The 24595-nt window shown below is 39.2% G+C and overlaps 1 protein-coding gene across 26 annotated transcripts in view; it reads left to right on the top strand.

Annotated features, from left to right (window-relative positions):
* LOC309804101 (zinc finger protein 226-like) overlaps positions 1 to 24595 on the top strand; it is a 439178-nt gene that overhangs the window by 110577 nt on the left and 304006 nt on the right. For 18 of the 26 annotated variants that reach the window (XR_014294059.1, XR_014294060.1, XR_014294061.1 and 15 more), the window contains exons 5-8: positions 12028 to 12223; positions 16316 to 16808; positions 20054 to 20195; positions 23201 to 23299. Coding sequence is in view for 6 of the 26 variants with exons in the window: in XM_082621205.1 (XP_082477331.1) it covers positions 12028 to 12223; positions 15764 to 15800 (233 nt within the window). In the remaining 20 variants the exon portion in view is untranslated. The other 8 variants (XM_082621205.1, XM_082621198.1, XM_082621197.1 and 5 more) reach the window with 5 other exon arrangements.

Below are 24595 nucleotides of genomic sequence, written 5' to 3'. Positions count from 1 at the left end.
GTGTCTGATAAACAATCCCTACTGTCTACACTTTTGTCCTGTTAGTAGTCTAAAGACTTCATTCTCACAAACTGTACCAGTTGACTTTTATCTCCCCTGTTATAATAAGTAGTTTGATGTCTGTTATAAGTAGCCTTGCCAGTAATGTTCGAGAATCATCAGGTTCACTAAAATCCCTTTGGGCTGAAATGTTTTCAGTATTCCTGCTCACCTCATTGTGTTCAACCAGCCCTTCTAAGCTTTCTTTAATGTTTCCATTGATTTCCTTCCTAAGTCACAGTCCCTATGACCAGTCCTGCCATTGCAGGTGCACTCAGAGTTCACCCTGGTGGATCACAGGTTCTCATGTCTATCAGATGAAGTGGAATGATATTGTAAAGAAGAAATACGTTAAGTCCGTATGGCTGGCATCTCATGAAACTCACTTGGCCTGTGGGCTAACATGCTTTCATGATTTTATAGTCTTTGTTTTTAAAAAATGTTTGAAAACATTGTGGTAAAATATACATAACATGTAATTTACCATTTTAACCATTTTATAAAAAGGTATACACTTCAGTGGCATTCACACTGTTGTGCAACCATCACTACTATCCACTTCGAGGACTTTTTTCATCTCGTAAGATGGGAACCCGGTACTCATTAAACAATAACTCCTCTTTCCTCCCTTCCCCCAGCCCCTGGCAACTATCATTCTACTTTCTGTCTCTATGAATTTGACTATTCTAGGTATCGTATATAGGTGAGGTAATATACAGTATTTGTCCTTTTGTGACTGGCTTATTTCACTTCACATACTATCTTCAAGGTTCATCCATGTTGTAGCATGTGTCAGAATTTCTTTCCTTTTTAAGGTTGCGTAATATTTCACTCTAGGTATGTACCACATTTTCTTTATCCATTCATGCGTTGATGCACAATTGGGTTGTTTCCTCCTTTTGGCTATTGTGAATACTACTGCTATGAATGTGGGTGGGCAAATATCTTTTCACATCCTTGCTTTCAATTCTTTTGGGTATATATCCAAAAGTGGAATTGTTGGATCAGATAGTAATCCTATTTTTAATTTTTTGAGGAACTGCCATACTACTTTCCACAGTGTTGCACTGTTTTATATTCCCACCAGCAGCGCACAAGAGTTCCGATTTCTCCGCATCTTCACCAGTAGTTATTTTCTGTTTTTTTGATAATAACCATTCTGACGAATGGGAAGTGGTGTCTCACTGTGGTTTTGATTTGTATTTCCCTAATATTAGAGATGTAAAGCCATCTCTTCATGCGCTTATTAGATATTTGTATATTTCTTTGAAGAAATTCCTATTCAAGTCCTTTGCCCATTTTTAAATTGAGTTGTTTGTTTGTTTTGTTGTTGAGTTGTAGGAGTTCTGTTTGTATTCTTGATATTAACCCTTTGTCAGACATATAATTTGCAAATATTTTGTTTCATTCCAAGAGCTGCCTTTTCACTTTGTTGATAGTACAAAAGTTGGATGCATAAAAGTTTTAAATTTTGATATAGTCCAATTTACCTATTTTTTTCTTTGGCTGCTTCTGCAGCCTTTGTCTTTTTAGATTCAATCTTTTATAGTGTTTTTATCTTGAAAGAATAATCTTGGTTATTTTACTCTTTCCTCAAGATTCATGTTATAGACCTTTACTTAACCTCACTGCTAAGCATGCTTTTCACTCTCACAGACACTAAAATCTAGCCTGGAGTGTTGCTCCACGCGGAAGGTGAGTGGGCAGGCTGCAAGGGACCTTACATCCCCATGCTTTTACTTAGGCTTTCTCTAGGTTGAAGTTGTGTTATAAACAATAACGTATGATTTGGTTTGTTGGATAGCCTCAGAATTCCACTTTCTTTTCCATCCATGTATTCACTGTTCATTGGTGCTTGTATTTTCTATTTGTGCAGTTACTTTTCTATTAGTGTTATCTGAAAAATTAATGAGTATTCTAGATACCCTCATCTAGGTCAGGGTTTTTTTAACTTCTTTCTTTAAAGCACTTGAACCCCTTTTCTAACAAAAGCTTAAGTAGAAGCTCAGTACAGTGGGTAGGAGCAGTGGTTGCTCAGGAGCAGGGAATGAAGATGTTCAGCTCACTGCTTTCCCTCCTCCAGCCCTTGAACCTTTCCCTTTGAACCTGGATGGAGGCTCTGTGGAGCCGAGTTTGCTCAGGACAGAAAAGCCTGTTGATAAGGCAGGAGATGAATTACAGTCATTCACTTCCCACTTCTCCAGTCCTACTTACATCAAAGCAATTCAACTTTTGTATGGTAAATGTATTTAGGAATCCATGTACTATTCAGCTTAAACCACAGGGTTCTCTCAAACTGGAAATCAAATAAACAAACATCCCCCCACCCCCTCAAAAGAACCAGGTTTCTCTGCCTGATATTGTTGTTCAGAAACCTCCAATCGACTTTACTGACCAAAACGATAACCCACACATGCCAAGGACTTGTAACCATGATACATGATACACTTCTTGGGACACCCCATTGTGCATAGTGACCCATTTTATTGATGAGTACTTCACATAGGAAGATTCAAAAGCCAGAGGAGAGTCCCCTGGTAAGGAGGCCACCTACTGAGACACAGGAAACTTAATTTTGATCCACAGACATTTTAAACTAGAAAGGAACTTGGAGATCGGTAGCCCAAGAGGCAGCAAGAGTGGTGTGTTTGGTTTGCACAGAATTTAAAAAATTAGTTGCCAGCATTAAAGAAAAAACCAGCAGTGTTTATATAAACATTACAAATAAAGATAAAAATCTTGATTTTAGCCTCTCTTGGAAAAATCATAACATGTGACACTAGGCCCATGGTCCTGTATGGCACTGATGAATTACAGGAGGCCTTTAAAAAATGCCAGTGTCAGGCTTCCCTGGTGGCACAGTGGTTGAGAGTCCGCCTGCTGATGCAGGGGACATGGGTTCGTGCCCCGGTCCGGGAAGATCCCACATGCCGCGGAGCGGCTGGGCCTGTGAGCCATGGCCGCTGAGCCTGCACCTCCGGAGCCTGTGCTCCGCAAAGGGAGAGGCCACAACAGCGAGAGGCCCGCATACCGCAAAAAGAAATTAAAAAAAATAAAATAAATCCCAGTGTCCAGTCTGCATCCCAGACAAATTAAATGATGTTCTCTGTGGTTAGCACTCAGACGTCAGTATATATTTAAAAAGTTGTACTAAAAACACATGACAGTGATTATCATCTAAGTCATTTTAAGCGTACAGTTTAGCGTTTTAAGTGTATTCACATTGTGGTGCCACAGACTTCTAGAACTTTTTCATCTTACAGAACTGAAACTCGATACCCATTAAACACTAATTCCCCCACCCTCCTTCTTCTAGCCCTTCCTTGGCAACCACTTTTCTACTTTCTGTTTCTATGATTTTGAGTACTCTACATACTTCATATGAGAGGAATCATACAGTATTTGTCCTTTTGTGACTGGCTTATTTTGCTTAGCATCATGTCCTCAGGATTCATCCATGTTGTAGCATTTGACAGGATTCCCTTCTTTTTTTTTTAAGGCTGTATAATATTTCATTGTTTGTATGTCCATTCATCTGTGAAGGAATATTTTGTTTGCTTCCACCTCCTGACTATTGTGAATAATGTTGCAGAGTGTGCAGATTTATTTCTGAGATCCTGCTTTGAATTATTTTGCATATAAACCCAGAAGTGGGATTGCTGGATCATATGGTAATTTTATTTTAAATTTTTTGAGGAACTTCTGTACTATTTTCTACAGTGGCTGCACCATTTCTCATTCCCAGCAAGAGGGCACAGGGTTCTAACCTCTCCATGTCCTCTCCAACACTTGTTATTTCTGTTCTTTTGACAGTGGCCATCCTAATGGGTGTGAGATAATGTCTCATTGTGGCCTTGATTTGCATTTCTCTTAAGTTTAGTGATGTTGAGCATCTTTTCATATGCTTGTTGGCCATTTGTATATCTTCACTGGAGACTTGTCTATTCAAGTTCTTTGCACTTAAAAAATCAGTTATTTGTGGGTTTTTTTTGTTGAGTTGTGGAAGTTCCTCAGATATTTTGGATATTAATCCCCTATTAGATATAAGATTTTCAAATATTTTTCCCATTCCAATGGGTTGCCTTGTCATTCTGTTGATTGTTTCCTTACCTGCATGGAAGTTTTAAAATTTGATGTAGTCCTATTTGTCTACTTTTGCATTGTTGTATGTGCTTTTAGTATCATGTCCCAGAAATTATTGCCAAATGTAATGTCCTAAAATTTTTACCCTATGCTTGCTTCTAGGAGTTTTATAGTTTTGGTCCTGTAATTCTTTCTTTCTTTTTTTTTGGTTTTTTTTTTGTGGTACGCGGGCCTCTCGTTGTTGTGGCCTGTCCTGTTGCGGAGCACAGGCTCCGCACGCGCAGGCTCAGCGGCCATGGCTCACGGGCCTAGCCGCTCCGCGGCATGTGGGATCGTCCCGGACCAGGGGAATGAACCCATGTCCCCTGCATCGGCAGGTGGACTCTCAACCACTGCGCCACCAGGGAACCCCTGTACTTAGTTCTTTAATTTATTCTTTTGCAAGTAGATATCCAGTTTTCCAATATCATTTGTTTAAGAGATTGTGTTTTCCCCATTGTGTATTTTTGGCACCTTTGTCAAAAATCGTTTGGCTCTCTACTCTGTTAAATTGGTCTAAATGTTTTTCTACAAGTACCATACCACTTTGATTGCTGTTGCTTTGTACTGTGTTTTGAAATCAGGAAGTGTGAGGCTTCTAACTTTGTTCTTTTACAAGATTGTTATGGCTACTTGAGGCTCCATAAGAATCATAAGATATTTTTCTGCTACTGGGATTTTGATAGGAATTGCATTCAATTTGTAGATTTCTTTGGGTAGCATGGCCATTTTAACGATATTCCAATCCTTGAGCATGGGATGTCTTTCCATTTATATACAAATACAATCTTCCTTGATATGTTTAAGCAGTGTTTTGTAGTTTTCAATGTACAAGTCTTTCACCTTCTTGGCTAAGTTTATTCCTAAGCATTTTCTCCTTCTTGATGCTGCTGTAAATGAGATTATTTTCTTAATTCTCTTTCAGATTGATCATTGTTAATGTATAAAAATGCAACTGCATTGTGTTTGTTAATTTTGTATTCTGCAACTTTGTATTCTGCAACTTTGCTAAAATTATTTCTTGGTTTCAGCAGGTTTGTGTGTGTGTGTGTGTGTAATCTTTAGGATTTTTTGTGCCTAATATGTCATCTGTAAACAGAGATCATTTTACTTCTTCCTTTCAAATTTGGATGCCTTTTATTTTATTTTTTGTGTGTCTGATTTCTCTGGCTAGGACATTTAGTACTATGTTGAATAGTAGTGATGAGAGTGGGTATCTTTTCCGTCTTCCTGGTCTTAGAGGAAAAGCTTTAAGTCTTTCACTGCAGAGTATGATGTTAGCTGTCGGTTTTTCATATATGGCTTTTATTATGTTGAAGTACTTTCCTTCTATTAATAGTTCGCTGTGTTTTTATCAGGAAAGGGTATTAAACTTTTGTCAAATGTTTTTTCTACATCAGTTGATATAATCACGTGGTTTTGTCTTCTGTTAATTTGCTGGATTACAATGATTGATTTTCATATGTTTAATCATCACTGCATTTCATTTGGGCATGGTGTATAGTACTTTTAATGTGCTGTAAAATTCAGTTCTCAAACTTTTTGGGGTTGTGAATCCCATTGAGAATCTATGAAAGACATAGACTCTCTCTCGGGTAAATGAATTTCAGCACATAGAATATTTTAGAAATAACTTTGAAGGCTTTGTAGAGTGCCCGGAAGTTCTTCTTGGGGTCCTCTAAGGACAACTAACCTTTGTTGTCTGATTACCGTGCTAAGAACTATGTGATGCATGTTACCTGAGTCATCTCAATTAATTCCAGCAATGACCTGATGAGACAGGTTCTATGTTATACTCATTCTATAAGATGAGGAAATGGAGGAAGTAAGCAGAGGAGCTGAGATGAAAACCTAGACAGTCTGGTGCCAGAGCTGGAGACCCATGGAGTTCAGTTTGAGACCCCTTGGTTTGGAGAATTTGATTTGATTCTAGGCTGAATTCTAATCTGAAGGAGCATCAAGAGTATTGGACAATTATGGGGGTTCTGAGTCACCAAGGGACTCAACGGTGTGATCCATAGATCAGCAGCTTTTGACATCACCTGAGTGCTTGTTACAAATGCAGGCACTCAGTTAACACCCCAGAACTCTAGAGTTTTAACAAGATCCTTCAGGAGATTTGTGTGCACATTAAAGTTTGAGAAGCATTGGCTTAGGCCCTGTGGCATTAACAATTTTGACACCCTCTGAGACCATTTCGAACTTAAAATTAAATTTTTGGTAGCTTTGGGTGATGTTGCTTATTGGTTCCTGGTGAACTGACTGATAGTGATGGTTGTGGGGAAGGTGATATTGGGAGAGGTGGAGTCAGCCCTAAATGAGTGTGTGTGACAGCAACATACTTGCACCCAGTATGTCCCCCTTCTCCGAGGTCACTGTAAGATCTCTTTCGAATATTCTTTTAAAATGATAGCATTCTAGAATTGAGAAACAAATGGATGAAAGCGCCATTCTCACTTGTTAGCTGCATGCCTTCCAGCAGCACAGGCTGATTCTGGGTAGTACTAGGCTATGGAGAGCCATCAAAGCTTCAAAAGGAAAAGCTTTCATCTCTCGTGAATATTTCCTGCCAGGCACCATTGCTGTGGTAGGTCTTTAAGGACCAGTGGGGGTGTGTCACTCCTGGGGAGCAGGTGTCCTCTGAGCTGATTGCCTGCGGCCCCCTCCTGATACCCTTACTCTATGACCCGATTTCTGACCTCCAATGTTGGCTATTGTCTTAGAGCCCTGCTCAGCTTTGGGGTCAGTGCCTCCCTTGGAATCAATTGCTTCTTGGATTGTTACCATCTTCAGTTGGATTCTGCAAGTAATCCCTTTCTTGTTTTTGAACTATAATAAGTTGAACTTCCTATGGCTAAGTGATGGCATATCCCTAAGCCAGAGCTTTTACCAAGCAGTAGTTCTTACACTCAGATCTCTCCTCATGTGGGACCTTCTTTGTCATCGAGAGCAGTCATTATGATTAATTCAGAGGATCACAGGAAAGGACTTGTTTTTAACCCTTTCAGGTACATTCTGGAATGTAGGAACATCCTGTAGAATAGTGAGGTTAAATGAGTACAATGTCCTCACAGACAGGCTTTTTTGATGAGAACTCGAGTCCAGCAAAGAGTTTGTAGTTAATTTAATAGGTTCTGGGATAGAGATTGGACTTTTGTGATGATGAGTGAAGAGATTATTATTTGGATACTAGGAGAGCTGTGTGTGCTTTTCTTTCTCTGAGCATGGAGCGTGAAATCTATTTAGAGGTGTAACCATGAGCCCCAAATGAGAAGTCTCTTAAGACAAGAAAAACAAAAGGCACTGCTAATCATTGTGATTCCTGTACCAAGAGTGCTCTGTGAAAGTAGTGCTAAGAATTCCCCTTTACAAGCATCATATGTCATTAGATTTTAAAGTTCAGTACAGCTTCTTCAACTGATACAGCTGGAGGACACACTGTTTCAGAATGTTTAATATGGGGTTCTATATTTGAGTTAACTAGACGGGGAACACAGAGAGAAAATTGAAATTATAGACATTTATATGATTACCACTGAAGTATATTGATATTTGGCATGGAAATATTATCCCCTAAAATGCAAGGAAATGCACATCCTGGACATTAGACAAACACAGATACCATTGAATATGTGGGTCCTGAGAATTTTGCTTTTCCTTTAATTACTCATTTGAAACAAGTGATGACTGAAAGAGTAAGCAATATGTAGTCAGCTCTTCAGCTGGGGGAATATTTCAGTGTGAGATGTGGATCCATTAAGGTCTTTTGATGTGTAGATTAACTTTTTTTATTAATTAGCCATTGTGCAGAAGTCAGAGCAAATGGCTGTTTTCCACATGAATAGAGGAACCAGTGCAAACCTTGGAAATGTCAATGTGCCAACCACCTTGAAAAGGTTGTTCAATGGAAGGTCTTTTTTAAAAGAAATTTCGGTATAGTTGATGTACAATATTATATAAGTTATGATGTAGTGTTTCACGATTTTTAAAGGTTATACTCATTTACATTTATCATAAAATATTGGCTATATCATTGGGAGATCCTAAATTGCAAGTTTACTTACGGTGCCTGGGAATGTTTCTTCATTGGGAAACACCTAATATAATTAAACTAAATTAAATTAATTCATACTCGGCTTAGTTCCAAAGAAGAGTCAAGCTGTTACAGATGTTGCTTTCCTAAAACATAGGATAATTCAAGGTTGCCTAAGGAGACAAAGTGCATCAGTTGTGGAATCATCTATGTGTCATCTGCTGATGTTTCACTAGTGATCATTGAATCATTCAGAATTCTATAAGCAATATTCTTCCACCAGGGTAAAGAAGTCCGCACTGCAGTTCACTGTTTCTTGGCAGTTGTGAAAAATGCAATCGGAGAAGTTGTCAGGGACCTTAATTAAAGCTCCCTGAGTGAATCTTTTGCATATGCAAATTATCCTCACTGGAGAAGCCTCTGTTTACATACTGAAGGGTCTGACAAATACTGATTGCAACTGTCCGTGTATTTTGGGGTGTTTGTCTCAAGTACCACAAACACGTTTATTCTGGTGATATTCTGAAGGGAATGGTATGAAAATAAACTCTCTAGTGTTTCACAAGCTGATGTGTCAGCAGCCTTGAAATTGAGAAAAATGAGCTTTGAAAGGAAGAAATGGGTGAAGTTGGAGCAGGTGATTGGGGACCAGGAACAAGGGAAAGAGAAAACATCAGTGAGTCACAGTGGTGGAAGGGCACTGACATTTTAATGGAAGAGAGTCCAAGAAAAAAGGAAATTAGAGAAACAAAGATAAATGAACAGAGAAGAAGTATTTGTCAATTTTTTCATCAGGATTTAAACTTTTTAAAAAGTATTTTTCTTTCCTTTTTGCGTTAATGTTTATAAGCACTTGTTGATGCAACTGGCACTGTACTAGATGCTTTATTTTAAATTTTATTATTACAACCCTGTGAGGAGGCTAATAGTGTTTAAATGTGTTTAATAATGATGAAATGTGTGAGCCCTAGAGTTTGATCGTCTGGAGTTGGAATACCTGAGGTGTCACCTATTGGCTCTATGATCTTGGGCATAGTAAGCTTTTTGTACCCCAGTTTCTTCATCTGCAAAATAGTGGCAATAATGATAATATATAATAATAATAATTATTAATAATACAATACCAACATTATCATATTGTTATGATATACTATATAATTATATATTATTATGAATCTAATCTCTTAATATTACTATATTAGTAATACTATTATTATTATTAATATTATTATTACTATGTCTCGCTTTCCGGGCGGCTGGGACGCAGGTGGGCCTGGCGGGTCCGCGCGGCCTCGGGGCCGGAACCCGGGGTCCCCGCCCACCCCAGCGTCCGCCGCGCGCCCGCCGCGCGCCGAGCCCCACGCCCCGCGCTTCCGTCCTGGGTCGCGGTGGCCGGAGGCGCATCCGGGTCCGCGGGACAGGCGGGCGCCGAGGTCGCTTGTGTTGGGGGTAGTGGTGCGGCGAGGATCCGGCGCCTCCGCGGAGCATGGCGGGTCAGGGGCTGGGGGCGCCGCGCCTTGCTATGCCCTCCGCACTTTCCCGGCTCTGAAGCCTCGAGAACACGGCCAGGCAGCGGTAGTTTAATGGGGAGTTTGCCTGCTGGGAACTAGGGGCCTGCTGGGGTCTCAGTTCTTGGCTGGCCCCGAACACGAGGTTGCCAAGCGTGTGACGGCAGCAGGTAGGAGTGAGCCGCTGGTGCAGTGATGAGCAGGGAAGGAAGGACACTGGCTGTTGGCCTGTGAACCTAGGCAAGAATGACCAGCCAACACAATCCAGACCAAGGTCCGTGGGTCCAGCTTGGTCCTGTGCGGCTGGTCAGTGGAATAGACCTGCAGGTGTGGCTCTTGTCACTCTAGGACTGGCTTCAGGACAGATGAGGCCAGGGAACCGTCCTGGATTCTCCAGGAGGGTGCTCCGGAGTGGAGCCGGGGGGGTGTGCCCGGCTCAGCACTGTGGCCACGCACGTCCAGTCTGCCGGCAAGGGCAGTGGGGAGCCGGGGGAAGTCATGGCCTTGGGAGTCTCCTCCTGCTGTAAAAGAACCCGCAGGCTTATAAAATAACTTGTGTGTGGAATGTTGGTGGGTTGAAAAGCAGTTCTGTGTGCTTTTCCCCCTTAGTGTGGATCAGCAGTGCTGAGGCAGCAGGCGTCATACAGAAGTGTGAGCAGAGACCATCTGGAATCCCCGAGCTCCAGGGAAACTAGAGGTGACAGCCAGCCTAGTGAAGAGGACAGGAGCTGGGGGCGGTGGCGCTGGCAGCAGCCCAGCAGGCACCCCTCGTCTCAGGGCCCTAGTCCTGGATCCAGCCGGGTGGTCAGGGGAGCTGCAAGGTCTTCTGGGTGAGCAGAGCCCACAGTCCTGAGCTGTTCTTCGCTGTGTTTGCGTCGTCTCCCCCCATCCAAGGGGAGAAATCTAGATGAGGTTTAAGAATCAGTGCTTTAAGAATGTGGATCTCATAGGTGAAACCTCGGAACACATGTTTTCAGCACAAGGTGTTAAAGTGAATGGAAGGATTCAATGCCTTTTCCAGGAGAGTGTCTCCATGTGGGCAGAATTAGAGAATAAATGGGTCTTGAATTAAAAATAATATATATATATATATATATATATATATATATATATATATCTCATAAGGTTACGGTGAGGATTAGAAAGTTAATATATGCAAAGAGTGTACACATGGAAGCACTCAATAATGACTGGCCATTGTTATCATCATTTATATTAATATTCCAGTTAAGTGGTTGAGCATCAGAAAAATCAAGTCACATTCTTAAGGTACACCAGTTAGTTTCAGACCCAGTTGAATGTGACTTTAGTGCCTGTGCTTTTAATCACATCCCATAAGGAGACAGCAGAGCTATTTTCTAACTGCAACATTAACTGACTCTTTTTTAAGTTACTTAAACTCTCTGATTTTGTTTGGGTTCCCCCCTAAAGCAGATTCTATGACAAGGGCTTGATGAATGGTCCCTAGGGAATGTGATTTTTCTTGAAGTGTATATTAACGATTTATTAATTAACGACTGTAGCCAAATCTGATAAAGCAGGATAAGCACAGCAGATTGGGAAGAGTGGAACAGGGAAGAAAGGAAGCCAGTCCAAGGATGCAGTTTTAAGAGGGTGGCCGGGTGCAGCTGGGGCTCAATGCTAGCAGGGCCGCACTGGAGTTATACAGAATATGCCTCAGAATCGTCCACCAGGGATGGGGAAAGGTGAGTGTTTATTTCCCAGTTCCTATCCTATGTTAATCAAGCGTTGCTCCAGGGGTGTTAATTTCCTTGTACTTACAGTTTTGCACATGACCCATCACAGCCCAGAATCTCAGTGGACAGAGAAGCTTGGGCCAGAAAGAAAGTGATGGGCAGTGCAGCAGAGGTGTGTCATTTTGTCAAAGGTTATATCTGCGGCACAGCTGGTTGCCACAGCCATTTGAGCAAAGCCGTGCACCAAGGGGTTATAAAGGTGTTTAGCACCCTCTGCCTACTGGAATACACATATTGATTCCATGAGATATTTGCTTCATGTTTGCATAGGTAAATTTTCTGTCATTCACACTCAGTTATTGAGGTGATTCAATGAGATGTGTGTACAAGTGCTCTGAAAGCTATGTCATGTAGACTATTCACTACACATGTGATATTGAGATCTCCAAAGCTGAAGGTCAAGCAGTGGTTGAACAATTTTTTTAACCCATTAGTCTGAAGGTACTTTTGAACTCAACACCTCTCTCATTTCATGTAAGTAATAAACCTTTCATACCTTCTTGTTGTGTGTCATCAGTCTTGACTTTCCAACCAGATTTTGGGTGGGGGGTTTATTCTGTTTCTTCAGAGTGGTTACAACACAGAGAAATCTGGATTTCAGCTGAAAAATATCACCTCAAGACCGCAACAGGGCATACTTCACTGAATTCCAAACTGATTGCTGATGTGATCCTTTGGATTGGAAAAGTCCAAACAGTTCATCTGCCCCATCCCTGGTCATTTGGCTACTGGCTGTCTTGGATGCTGGACCCTAATATTCTAAGGTAAAAATAGAAGAGCAGAGAATAAAAGTTTATGCTGACTAGGTTAAAATCTGAGCCAGTCTGGCACTTTCTGTCTTGAGTGGAAATCAATCTGTGTTCTACTTTCAGAGCTAAAATACAGTTATGAAATGTTGAATTTTCTTTTTTTAAAAAAATATCTATCTATCTATCTATCTATCTATCTATTTATTTGGCTGTGCCAGGTCTTAGTTGTGACCTGCGGGGTCTTTGTTGCAGCGTGTGGGATCTTTTAATTGCGGCATGCAGGATCTAGTTCCCTGACCAGGGATTGAACCTGGGGCCCCCACACTGGGAGCAAAGAATCTCAACCGCTGGACCACCAGGGAAGTCCCGAAATGTTGAATTTTCAATGTTATTTTTCTGCTTTGTGTTTGAATTCTCACTTCTTCACTTACCTGCTGTGGGATGTTGGTCACATTACTTCACCTCTTTGGGCTTCAGTTTCCTCATTGCAAATTTGAGATAATATTAATAATAAATCCAAAGAACTGTTACGAGGATGACTGTAATGTGTTTGGAACATAAAGACATTCAATTCATGTTAGCTGCTAATATTATTGTTATTATCATTATATGTGTTGACAAAGATCTGTAGGTTTATTTTTTGAGTGTTTAAATGTAATGGTTATTTCTATTAATTGAATTTAGTGATGAGCTGCTCTAATCTGACATTTATATGAAATATAGAGGCTCTTAGAATTACCTTGTTGTCTTGACTGAGAGAGAAGTTTAAATGCTTTTGACCCTGTGGGGAGCCCTCTGACATCATGAAATCACATATCCTTTCTAAAGTTGATTTTCTAAACAGAAAATTGATAGCCCGGTCCATAACTGATTTAGAAACAATTAGAAAATGTCAGGTAACTTGCAAAGGAATAATGATTTTGCTGCTGCTACTGTGTATTAATAGAGGTTGTTTCCCACTTAAAGAGCTGGAAGTGCCTTGTGTTCTTATTCCAGGTACTTGACATGTACCCTGTGAAGGTGATTTGGGCACACATGGTACCTATGTAACAGATCTCTATCTCATAGACTTATGTAAAAGAATGTAAGTTTAGCCCAGTGTAATAGTCTGACCCCATTTTTAAAGCATTTTAATTAATTTATTTTTATTTTTTAAAATTAAAAAAAACTTTTTTAAATTTTAAAATTTTTCTATTTTTAACGTTTTTTAAATTAAACAAAATTTTTAAATATTTTAGATTTTATTTACTTTAAATTTTATCTGACCCCATTTATTTGATGTTTGCTGACATCTTAAACCTCATCCTTCCCTCCTCCCCTTGTGCCCCACTTCCGGGAAATCTGATAAGAAAGTCTGAGGGCTTCCCTGGTGGCGCCAGTGGTTGAGAGTCCGCCTGCCTATGCAGGGGACGCAGGTTCGTGCCCCGGTCCGGGAAGATTCCACATGCCGCGGAGCGGCTGGGCCCATGAGTCATGGCCGCTAAGCCTGCGCGTCCGTAGCCTGTGCTCCACGATAGGAGAGGCCACAACAGTGAGAGGCCCGCGTACCGCAAAAAAAAAAAAACAGAAAAAAAAAGAAAGTCTGAGTGCTTCCACCTTTGGTGTTGATGGGAAGTTCAAGCCACACAAGCCCCTGCCTGTGCACAGAGGCCCTCATACCAGCCTCACCCTCTAACCACCATAAAAGCCCCCGCAGGTCTTCTTCCAGCTCTCACAAACCATTTTCAGTCCAGCTTATGAAGACTACCCTGCTCTCCCCAGAAAGCCTCATTAAGTAAGTAATAAACCTTTCATACCCTCTTCCTGTGTGTCATCAGTCTTGACATTCCAACCAAATTTGGGGTGGGAGATCCATTCTGTTTCATCAGAGTGGTTACAACGCACAGATATTGGCGTGTACTGAAAGGAACCAGGGTTTCTTGGAGAACTAAGTCCAGGTTTGGGGCAAGGACAATACAAGGTAAGTCTGGGATATCTTGTCATACTGTAAAGCAGGGAAGTGCTCCAAGACTAATGGGATCATGTCAAAAGAATAACAGAAGCCAGGATGAAGGGGCTTCCACTTGTCAAAATGGGACAATTTGAGCATTGAAAAGAATAATGATGGTACGAGATTATATCACATTGAACATAAATCTAGAGTGATAGAAAGAAGAGGGGAAAGAGAGGGAGAGAGAAGAAATAAGTAGGAAAGCTCTTCTTTACAGAAGATTATAGTAAATGTAGAAAAAGGAGAGAATTTTTTTAAAAATCACCATTTTGCACCTGAATGCAATTCAAGCAAAGATCATCAAAGAATACTAAAACTTTGAGTAAAATGTTGTTGGAGGTGGCAAGAGGTATTATCCCATGGATTATGTGTTTCCATTGCCAAGGAAAATTAACCTTTAGAATAGATACCTGACACAATGGGAGGCATACAATGTCCCCTGTGTGCTATGTAGTACTTATGCCAAAATATTTAACCTGATTCTCGTGGTGAAGAACAATTAAATATAGAATGTGGGGCATAATATAGGACAACTGTCCTGAATTTTTCAATGTTATGAAAATAGAAACAGAAACAAAAAGAATGCTCTTCAGGAAAAGATGTAAGATACTAAAAGACATAATCAAAGGCAATGTGTGAACCTTGATTTGACCCTAGATTGAAAAAGTAAAACAATTAAAAAAAACAATTTTGGTCAACTGGGGAAATTTGAATTTGGATATATGAAAGTGATACTCTGATTATATAGGAGAACACTCATTCTTAGCAGATGTGTGATATTTAGGGATGAACTGTCATGGTGTCTGGAACTTATTTTCAAATGGTAGAGCAAGAAAGTATATATATATACATATATATATATTTTTTTTTTTTTAATTTTTTTTTTTGCGGTACGCGGGCCTCTCACTGTTGTGGCCTCTCCTGTTGCGGAGCACAGGCTCCGGACGCGCAGGCTCAGCGGCCATGGCTCACGGGCCCATCCCCTCTGCGGCATGTGGGATCTTCCCGGACCAGGGCAGGAACCCGTGTCCCCTGCATCAGCAGGCGGACTCTCAACCACTGCGCCACCCGGGAAGCCCAAAAGTATATATATTCTTACACAAAAAAATATGATTAGTCCAGAGATAGGCAAGAAGGAAAGAAGGAAGGAAGAAATGTTAACACAACATTGTAAATCAATAAAATCAAATAAAATAAAAAAGAAAATTACCAGAAAAAACACAAGGGTGATAAAATATTAATATTTTGATGAATTTAGATGAATGGTATTTTTTGTTCACTTCTTTCAGCATTTTTGTAGGTTTAAAAATTTTTAAATAAAATATTTAAAGTTAAAAGCCCAATGTAACAGCAGTAGAAACAATAAAAGAACTTCAGAAGACTGCTTAAGCCAGCAAAACTCTTGTTACTTCCCCTGAAAACTTAATAGATTTGAACAGATTGTAATATTTGTACCTGGAAATTATTCTTAATGTGCAAAACAAATAGCAATTATTATTACATCAAAGGACCTGCTGCACAGCAACCCGTGTTCATGAATCAATGCTATCTTCCCCTATCTCCAGCATCTATATGAATTATTATGCTGTGAAAGCTGAGTAAATATGTGCTCTGTGACAACAAGGACAAATAGACAACTGACTTAGAGATCTAAAGATTTATGGTTGCTGCAGATCTTATTGTGGGATGTCGTTAATACCAGATTCGATTTGAGAGCATCATGCTTGAACTGAAAATGAACCCTGACTTCTGTGATTGGAGAGCCACCGGCAAGACTCACCTGTGATTAACATCTCTCTGCTCAAATATCCTTAGACTGCTTGACGATGACATTTCTCACTTGTCTGGCTTGTGTTATTGTGTCAGAACACAGCAGTAATTCCTCGACCTGCTCCTGTGCCCTGAGAAAATAATTGGTGTGCTCATTATCTTTTAAGAGCCTGGAGGAATTTATCCTATTAAGATGGTGGGCAAATGAGTGTTTACCCAGCTCTCTTTGACTTTGTAATGCCTTCCCATAATGGTTATTGTGCTGCCCTTTGACAAATCTTTGTACCTTTCTATAGTACTTTTTTTTTTTAAGATGACAACTTATTTTTCTTTTCCTCTGCCGAAAGACTCTCATTATGAAGAGAGATTGCCAGTCAGTGTAGTATTATGAACTCAGCGTAAAATGCAATGGTAAGAGAATTCTCCAGCATTACATATTCCATCCTCAGCCAATGTGAGATGTAACTATTACAGTCATATTCCATGTTTTTTTTTTCACATTTGTAACATAACAGTTTTTGGTACTTGGTTTTTAAAAAAATGTTCCTTAGATTTCAACCTTTATTTTATCACACACCTTTTCTCCCTAGTAGAGAACATAACTTGCTCTACATACAAATGAAAAACCATAGGCTAGTTTAATGTATTCAGTGAGTTTAAGGAATATGAGTTTTGGTAAAAGTGAAATTTCCTTATAAAATGATTATTCATCTCTGAAAACTGGAAAATTCCTGTTGAATGCATACTTTCAAAATGAAACCAAACTGTTATTTCAGTATCATACGAGTGTTTCCAGACATCTAAAAGAGAAAAGCCTACAATCAGATTCAGATGACACAGGTTTGAATCCTGATGTTGCTACCAGCTTAGGGTAGACTTTGAACAGGCTTCGAGCCTTCTTTGAACCACAGTTTTGTGAAATGGGTACAGTAATCCCCACCACACAAGGCTATTGTAAGGGTTAAATTATGATGACATCTATCAAGGAGCCTGGAAGTATTAGGCATCCAATTCATGTTGTCTGAATTTGAATCTATTGAGAATCCCTAACATCCAAATAATTAGTGTGGAAAGGAAATTCACACCCTGACTTACTGTAGCTAAACAAATAGTTTTATCTTTACCTAATAGAAAGTCTGGAGGTAGGTGTTGCTCTTCCTTGGTTCAGAGGTTCAATAGTATCAGGGTTGGCTGGCAACTCTATAGACCCCCTGGCCTTTCCTTAATAGTCATCACAAGATGAGGGCTACATCGCCCATCATCAAATCTGTGATCATGGCAAGAGGAGGAGGGGCAGATCAGTGACTCATGTTTGTCCCTTTGATCGTGAAAACCAAGATTTTCCAGAAGCCCCAGTCAACTTCTGCTTTCACTTCTCTGGCCAGAACTGTGTCACGTGGCCTGCTCTGGAAGTGATGGAGGCTGGAAAGGGAGAGTTTAGTTTTCCCAGCCCCTGCCACAGAGTGGAGCAAGGGAGGAGAGGGCTGGGAATGGGACTGGGGTTAACTGAAACATGGTGCTGTCCCACAGGGTTACTTGAGGAACTGGGGAAGCAGTATAAGAGCATGGGTTTTAGATGGTCTTGATCTGCTTTGCCAGTTACCACCTGGTGGCCTGGAATGATTTACTTAATATCTCTGAACCTCAGCTTCCTTATCAATATTAAAAGGTGAATAATAATCATCTTTCAGGGTTGTGGTAAAGATTATAATGTATACTATGTATATATAATATACACTGGATATATAGTATACACACATATACACATACTGGATATATCCTAAATATTGCATGGGACATGCTTATACTAAAATAATATCCATTGTTTACCTGAAATTTAAATTTAACTGGGCACCCTGTATATTTATATGCTGAATCTGGGAACACTGCCACAAGCACATCTTAAAAGCTGCTTCATCAGTTACAGGAACCTGCTTGTCCTCCAAACTCCAAAGAGAAAGCAAAACCCCTGATGAGATACCATTTTGTATTTCTCACTTTGCTGTGATAACAAATTGGTCTTCCTTTGTAGATGTAAGGGTAGCAAAAATCAAACCTCATGTGAATACTTACCCTATTAGCTGATGAACATTTCTTTGCTATGATCAATTTTATTTTTTTCTGAACTTCTAGATAGTAAAACGACCTGGAGGATAGGGGCAGAGAGACACACAAAAGTTTCTGCTTCAGAAAATTGTCCCAGGTTTCAAGGCACAAGAGCTGAATCTTTGGCAAGGAGCCACCACAACTAATGTTGTGACTTTGTGCAATGCACTTACCCTTTATATATTTATTTTCTTCAATATATAATGGGCATAGCACTTAACTTATAGAATTTTAGTGGATATTAAATGAGGTCATTTATGTGCACAACATAAATATGAATTTTATTGAGAGTCAGAAGCTAAAACTAGGATCAACCTCAAGGGAAGTATTTGTAAAATTAGGGCTAATTTTGGCATTTGATAATTTTCTAGGAATTTATCCATTTTATCTATCTTTAAAAATTTATTAGTGTATAGTATCTAGCTGTTCATTAATTGCTGATATTGTAATTGTGTACCTAAAAGAACTAATAGAATCCAGAGACAACCTATTAGAACCAGTATGTGTTTAGCAAAGTTGCTGGATACAGCATCAACTTACAAAATCAAAAATATTTCTCTATACTAGCAATAATTAATCAGGAAACTCCAGAAAAATAATATTCCATTCATAATTGCAATAAAACTATAAACTATCTAAGAGTTAAAGTAACCTAGAATATGTAAGACCTTTATGAAGGAACTCACCAAAGTGTGCTTTTCAAAAAGTTAAAACCATGACTTTCATACAAATATAAAATCAACATGTTAAAGATTTTAAACACATTAATTAATAAGGGAACCAATAAGGTGTATGGCCAGTTCAAAGAGAACTTAAGATGCCAGGGATTTATAGGCAGTTTAGCAGAGAAATATCGGGACTGCTGAATTAGTTATAAAACTAATGTCCCAAACACAGACCATAAATCTTTGGAGTCATCTCTTTCATTAGACACAAAATTATTTGCATCTACTGGAAAAAATTCTAGAAGTTAACATGTAACCTCACTAAGTTTGAGACCTTTTATTAATGGTAAACAATCGGATAAACTAAATACATTTCATAACTATACTTTTGTGACCTTTGCCCTCATGTGATATTGAAAGGATGTCCCACTCACCTTTTTGTGGTCTTATTTCCAAGTTTCAAATAATTTTCCTGACACACTTTAAAATTTGGGTGAAGGACATGAAAGATGATATGAAGAAAGGGAATGTCATTTCATGCTCTTGGATGGGATGAATTCATATTATTAAGATAGAGATTTTCTTTAATTTAGTATATAAATGCAATGCAATTTCAGTAACAATTCCAGTTAGATATTTTAGGGAAACTATTAAATTTGCTGTAAAATTTGTAGAGAGAAATAAAAGTTCATGGCTGTCTGCTGCTTAAAGAGAAGTCGTAAAGACGAAGAGCTTGCCCTGCCAGATATTAAGACATACTACAAGGCCAGAGTAATAAAAGCAATGTGCTATTGCTATAAGATCAGATAAACAGATAAGTGGAAGAAATGATGCACTCAGAATGAGACTCATATATCCATGGGAATTTAATAAACTTTAAAGGAATTACCACACCTCAGTAGAAAATGTTTAGTTGAAGTTTTTTGGAGAAATTGTCTCACTATATGGAGAAAAATTGGATCCCTACCTAAGACTACATAATGAGTTACCTCCAGATAGATTAAACATGTAAGTTAGAAGGGGAAAAAATACAGCTGGTAGAAGAGAATGTATGAGATAATCTTTATAATCTAGGAATGGGGAAACACTTCAAAAAATTTCAAAAGGAAAAACAAAGCAAAAGATTGCTAAATACAATTATATCAAAATTAAGGCTCCCCCTGCAAATACGCTGTATAGATGGGAGAATTTTATTGCATGTAAGTTATACCCCAATAAAGAAAACAATCAGAAATACTGTGGGAATGTACGTTTTGGATTGGTTTGTACCAGCAAGATACTTACTCATATGCATATCTATGTAAAATCTTCCAGATACTGACTTTTGGGAACGATCCACTGGGAACAATATGGAGACTGAAATCATGGAACGAGACTGACAAACAGTTTCCATTGTTCCATCCCACTGCAGCCCTCCCTCCCTGAGCAAGAAGGATTTTTCTTGTACACAAACCAAGTAAGTCGTGGGGAACTGTGCACCTTAAAGAATCCAGGAGGTGAAATGACCTCTCCATAGCTCTGGGAGACTTTCTAACTTCATTCATTTGGCACTTATATATGGTACTAACCCTGGTCCAGGCATTGTTGTAGTTGTGCAGAAAGAGCATCAAACAAAACTGATCCATCCTCTGTACTTGGGCAGCTGTCATTCTGTCCCCAGCACCCTCAGGTGAGACTTCAGGCAGGGAGAGGACCACAGGGGAAGATCTCCAAGGATGAGAAGGTTAGAAAAGAAGAAATAATCCGTGAAAGCTTCATTATGCTCAGGAAAATTAAGGTTTTTCATTCATGAAGAACACTATGGACCAAATTAATAGATGACTAAATGGGAGAAGGTATTTTCAATGTTTAAAACTCGAAAGGAATTAATAATTAGCAGGGAATTTCTGTAAATTGACAAGTCAGTTACCGCAATAAGAAAACAGGTAAAGACTATGAGAGAGCAATTTACAGAAAAGAAAACTCTCAAAACCAAGTACTCAAAGGCATATGCCAAAGATTAGAGAAATTCAGGTTAAATTAACAGTATTAGCAAAAATTAGAAAACTGGATAATGCCGAGTGTTGTCAGGGAAGCAGCTATGCAGAAAGCTTCATGAGGAGTAGATTGATACAGCCATTCTGAAGAACAGTCTGGCATGATGTGGACAAATTAAGTGTACATACATACTATGACACAGCAATTCTGCTACTGAGAATTTATCCCAAAGAAAATTTCAAATATTTTTATAGTGTGAAATATATAAAGATAACTATTACAGTAATGTTTACAGTGGTGGGAGTTGGTGGCAGTTTGGGTAGAGTAAATAGGCAAGACTTGGAGAATACATACCATGGGTGGTTATGGAGCTTTAGGAGGAACATATCTGATGTACACATAGAAATAAGATTAGATCTTAAAAAGATAGTACTTAGTCCAAAAGAGTAAGAAAATGAATGAGATCTATAAGGATTTACATAGTTTCAAATAAATGCCAACAAAATCACACAACACATTTTAGAGCACTTTAAAATAAAAAGAAATAAATAGGGCTTCCCTGGTGGCGCAGTGGTTAAGAATCCGCCTGCCAATGCAGGGGACACGGGTTTGAACCCTAGTCTGGGAAGATCCCACATGTTGTGGAGCAACTAAGCCCATGCACCACAACTACTGAGCTCGTGTGCCACAACTACTGAAGCCCGCACGCCTAGAGCCCATGCTCCACAACAAGAAAAGCCACTGCAATGAGAAGCCTGTGTACCGCAAAGAAGAGTAGCCCCCGCTTACCGCAGCTAGAGGAAGCCTGCGCGCAGCAACGAAGACCCAATGCAGCCATAAATAAAGAAAGAAATTTTTTAAAAAAAGAAAAATACAGCAGAATGGTTACCTTGGAGATGTGGATAAGTAGAATAAATAACTGTTAAAACTAGAGAGACTCATATGGATCGATGATTATAATGTGCCTTGAGCTGAGGCATATTATTAATTCTGCCCTGTATATCTGATAAACAACTAATAAAATGAAATGAAACATAGTGCACCAAAAGAACCTAAGCATACATGGCTGTTGAAGAGATATGCCTTGCTTACTCCTTGGCTCTGTTTAAATTTATTGCCACGATTGCATTCTGGGGTGTGGCCCAGCTGGGAGGCTGCTGGAGGCTGATCCAGGGTTTTCACATGCTCTAAACTCAGAGACCAACAGGGAAAATCCCGAAAGAAGGATCACAGGCACAATCAAAACAGTTCTGGTCTCTACTTTTTGCATATTCTTAAAATGCTGCAAAATTTTTGAATATTTTCTTTGCTATGAAGCAGCCCCATGTTTCTGCATTTCCTCCCCTGTTTATTTAGTAAATCATTTTCATGTTTATGCTTCTACACTTGTCTAGCATGCGAATCACTTGATGAAATATCCTCTTATTTTATCTTCATTACAACTCAGCTGGAGGCCCTCTCTTTTGCAGTTGAGAAAACAAAGGCTTAAGACTTCAATAACTTTCAAAATGTCATATATCTGGGAAGTGATGCAAGCAGAACTTAACATCAAGTCTCCTGGCTTCAAACCACACTTTTTAATCTAATACTTCAGGCTGCTTTAATGCAAAGAAATCATCAGTTCTAACCAAATTTCAAGTAATTGAAAAAAAAATTAATGAAGTTCTTATAGAGCTTTCTATTGCTATTTATGCAGAAATTAACTAAGAATTAATTGGCGAAGAGACAGTAGATCAGACGACCGGGGAAAGGCAGTTTTCAGGTGGAAGTCTGAAAAGTAGCACTAAATACTATAATTCCCTGGTCATCCACTACTATTTGGAAACCATAATGCCTTTTATTATAAATTCTGAATTTCAAGGAATTTCAACTTATCCAAATGCATTAGGCCATGAATTGCAAATACTCTATAGTGTCATCACAGATGCAGTTTCCAAAAAAGGAATATTTATGGCATTAAACTTTTCAAAATCAGAAAATGTTTTAAGCATGTATGTAATTCAATTTTGCAAAATAACAGATATAGCAAAACTGATTAAAACAGAACTTACACACGCTGAAGAAAAAGCAACAAGAATCTACTGTAAAGTGGCTGGTGGGTTTTCTCCAAGTGTCTTGTAAGAGGTGAGACTACGATCACCTCTCTCCTGAACCACATGTTGTCTACAGCCTCCCAGTGCTCAGGTGACACAAAATTATCAGAGAGATTTGATGAGAGTACTCTTGCACTCCGCTTCCACATTTGCTTTCAGAATGAAGACATGAATATTGCCTCATCTAGCCCCATCTAACTTTCAAACCTTATTTACACAACTCTTTTTCCACCTTAACCTTAATCTCAAGTAAATACATGGTCCTTCCTCCTCCTCAAACTTGCTGTGTTCCCTCTCATCACAGCTCTCTGCGTATGTGCTTCCCCTGAATGGAATGTTCTGGAATGTTCTTCAATTCCCTTCATCAGTTTAATTCTTATTACTTCTTCAGATCCCAGGTCAGAAATCATTTCCTTAAGAAGTCTTCTGGATCTCCAGTTGATATGAGCTCTCAGAGAACCAGATCTTTCTCCTTTGGATCACTTATGCGGTTGGTAGTTATACATTTATTAATGTGATTATTCGCTTAATTTTTGTCCTGTCTTCCCCAACAGACTAAAAATTCCACAAGAATTTGTTTCTTAACATGTTATTTTATTTTTCCTTAACACTTTCTCACCCAGTATCTAATGCCCTGTTGCTTTGGCGGGGGTGGGTGGGTGGGCAGTGGTCATTTGATTCCTCAGCACCTTTGTATACCTTTTTTTGTGTGTGGGGAGTTCTTTGTGTGTGGGGAGCCTTATTAGCCCACCTCTCACAGTGGCAGAGCCCATAACCTTACTTTTCTAGCCATCATGCTTTGCAACCAAGCACAAACATTGACGCAGGCCAAGACATCCAGCCTTCCAGAGGCACAGTCCAAAAGACTCTAGGAGTTGTCTCTAGTACCTGGAACCACCAGTGCAAACTGTGATGTTGTGCCTGGTGGTAGCCCTGGTGCTGGAACAGTCTTGTGTCTTATTTTGGAGATTGTTCTTGCAAGAGTGAGCATCAAGCCTGCTTCTGGGTCTTTCCCAGAGATTCTGAAACTTACATCATTTTAATGAACTATTTTTTTCTGCTTTAATGAGCTAGAACAACTTCTTTGGTTTGTAACTGAGAAAGAATCTCAAGATGAGTAAGTGAATAATGGAATCTCTTTGCTGCCAACACAAATTGTATGTTTTAATGTCTATGCTGTCCTATGAAGTTATTGCAAAAGGGACTTAAATTATAGAAGTGAGCTGAGTATTGTCTGGAGGCTTGTTGTGGCTCAGTATATTTCAGCTGTAGGAGGCTACAAAAATGTTCTTAGATTCATGTAAATATATGCATTACCTTCCTAATATCTATTGCTTAAAATCTTCTGACAAGTATTTTGGAGTTTTGTGTGACCAATTTCAGAATAATTCAGCTCTTAATGCTTTCTGTTTGTTGTTTTATTGTACATTGTTAAGCTGAAAGAAAAATGTTAGATATTTTTGTGTCATTATTTGTAAATACTTCATCCATTGTTCTATACTGAGAAAAGATATTTCAAGCTAAACAAATAAGCCAAAAAAGAGATGTATGTATGCTGTGATTCTACGAATCAAACAGAAAAGATTCTAGGAATATATGTATTTTATAAGAAGAGAGCTATCGGGACTGCATATTTTTCTGATCATGAGCTTTGGAATCCTGGATGAAAGGCCTGGAAGAACATGAAATACAGCATAGCTTGCTTTTTATTAAATGTGTTAGTTGGGGTAACAGGAAGAGTGACCTACAGTTTAATTGGCCTTTCCTTGAATCATCTACCACTGGA

The sequence above is a fragment of the Mesoplodon mirus genome (assembly GCF_964341445.2).
Source record: "Mesoplodon mirus genome assembly, chromosome: 5".
NCBI lineage: Eukaryota > Metazoa > Chordata > Mammalia > Artiodactyla > Ziphiidae > Mesoplodon > Mesoplodon mirus.
Note: the sequence above shows the minus strand (reverse complement) of the source record. Positions and strands in the feature narration are given on the sequence as shown.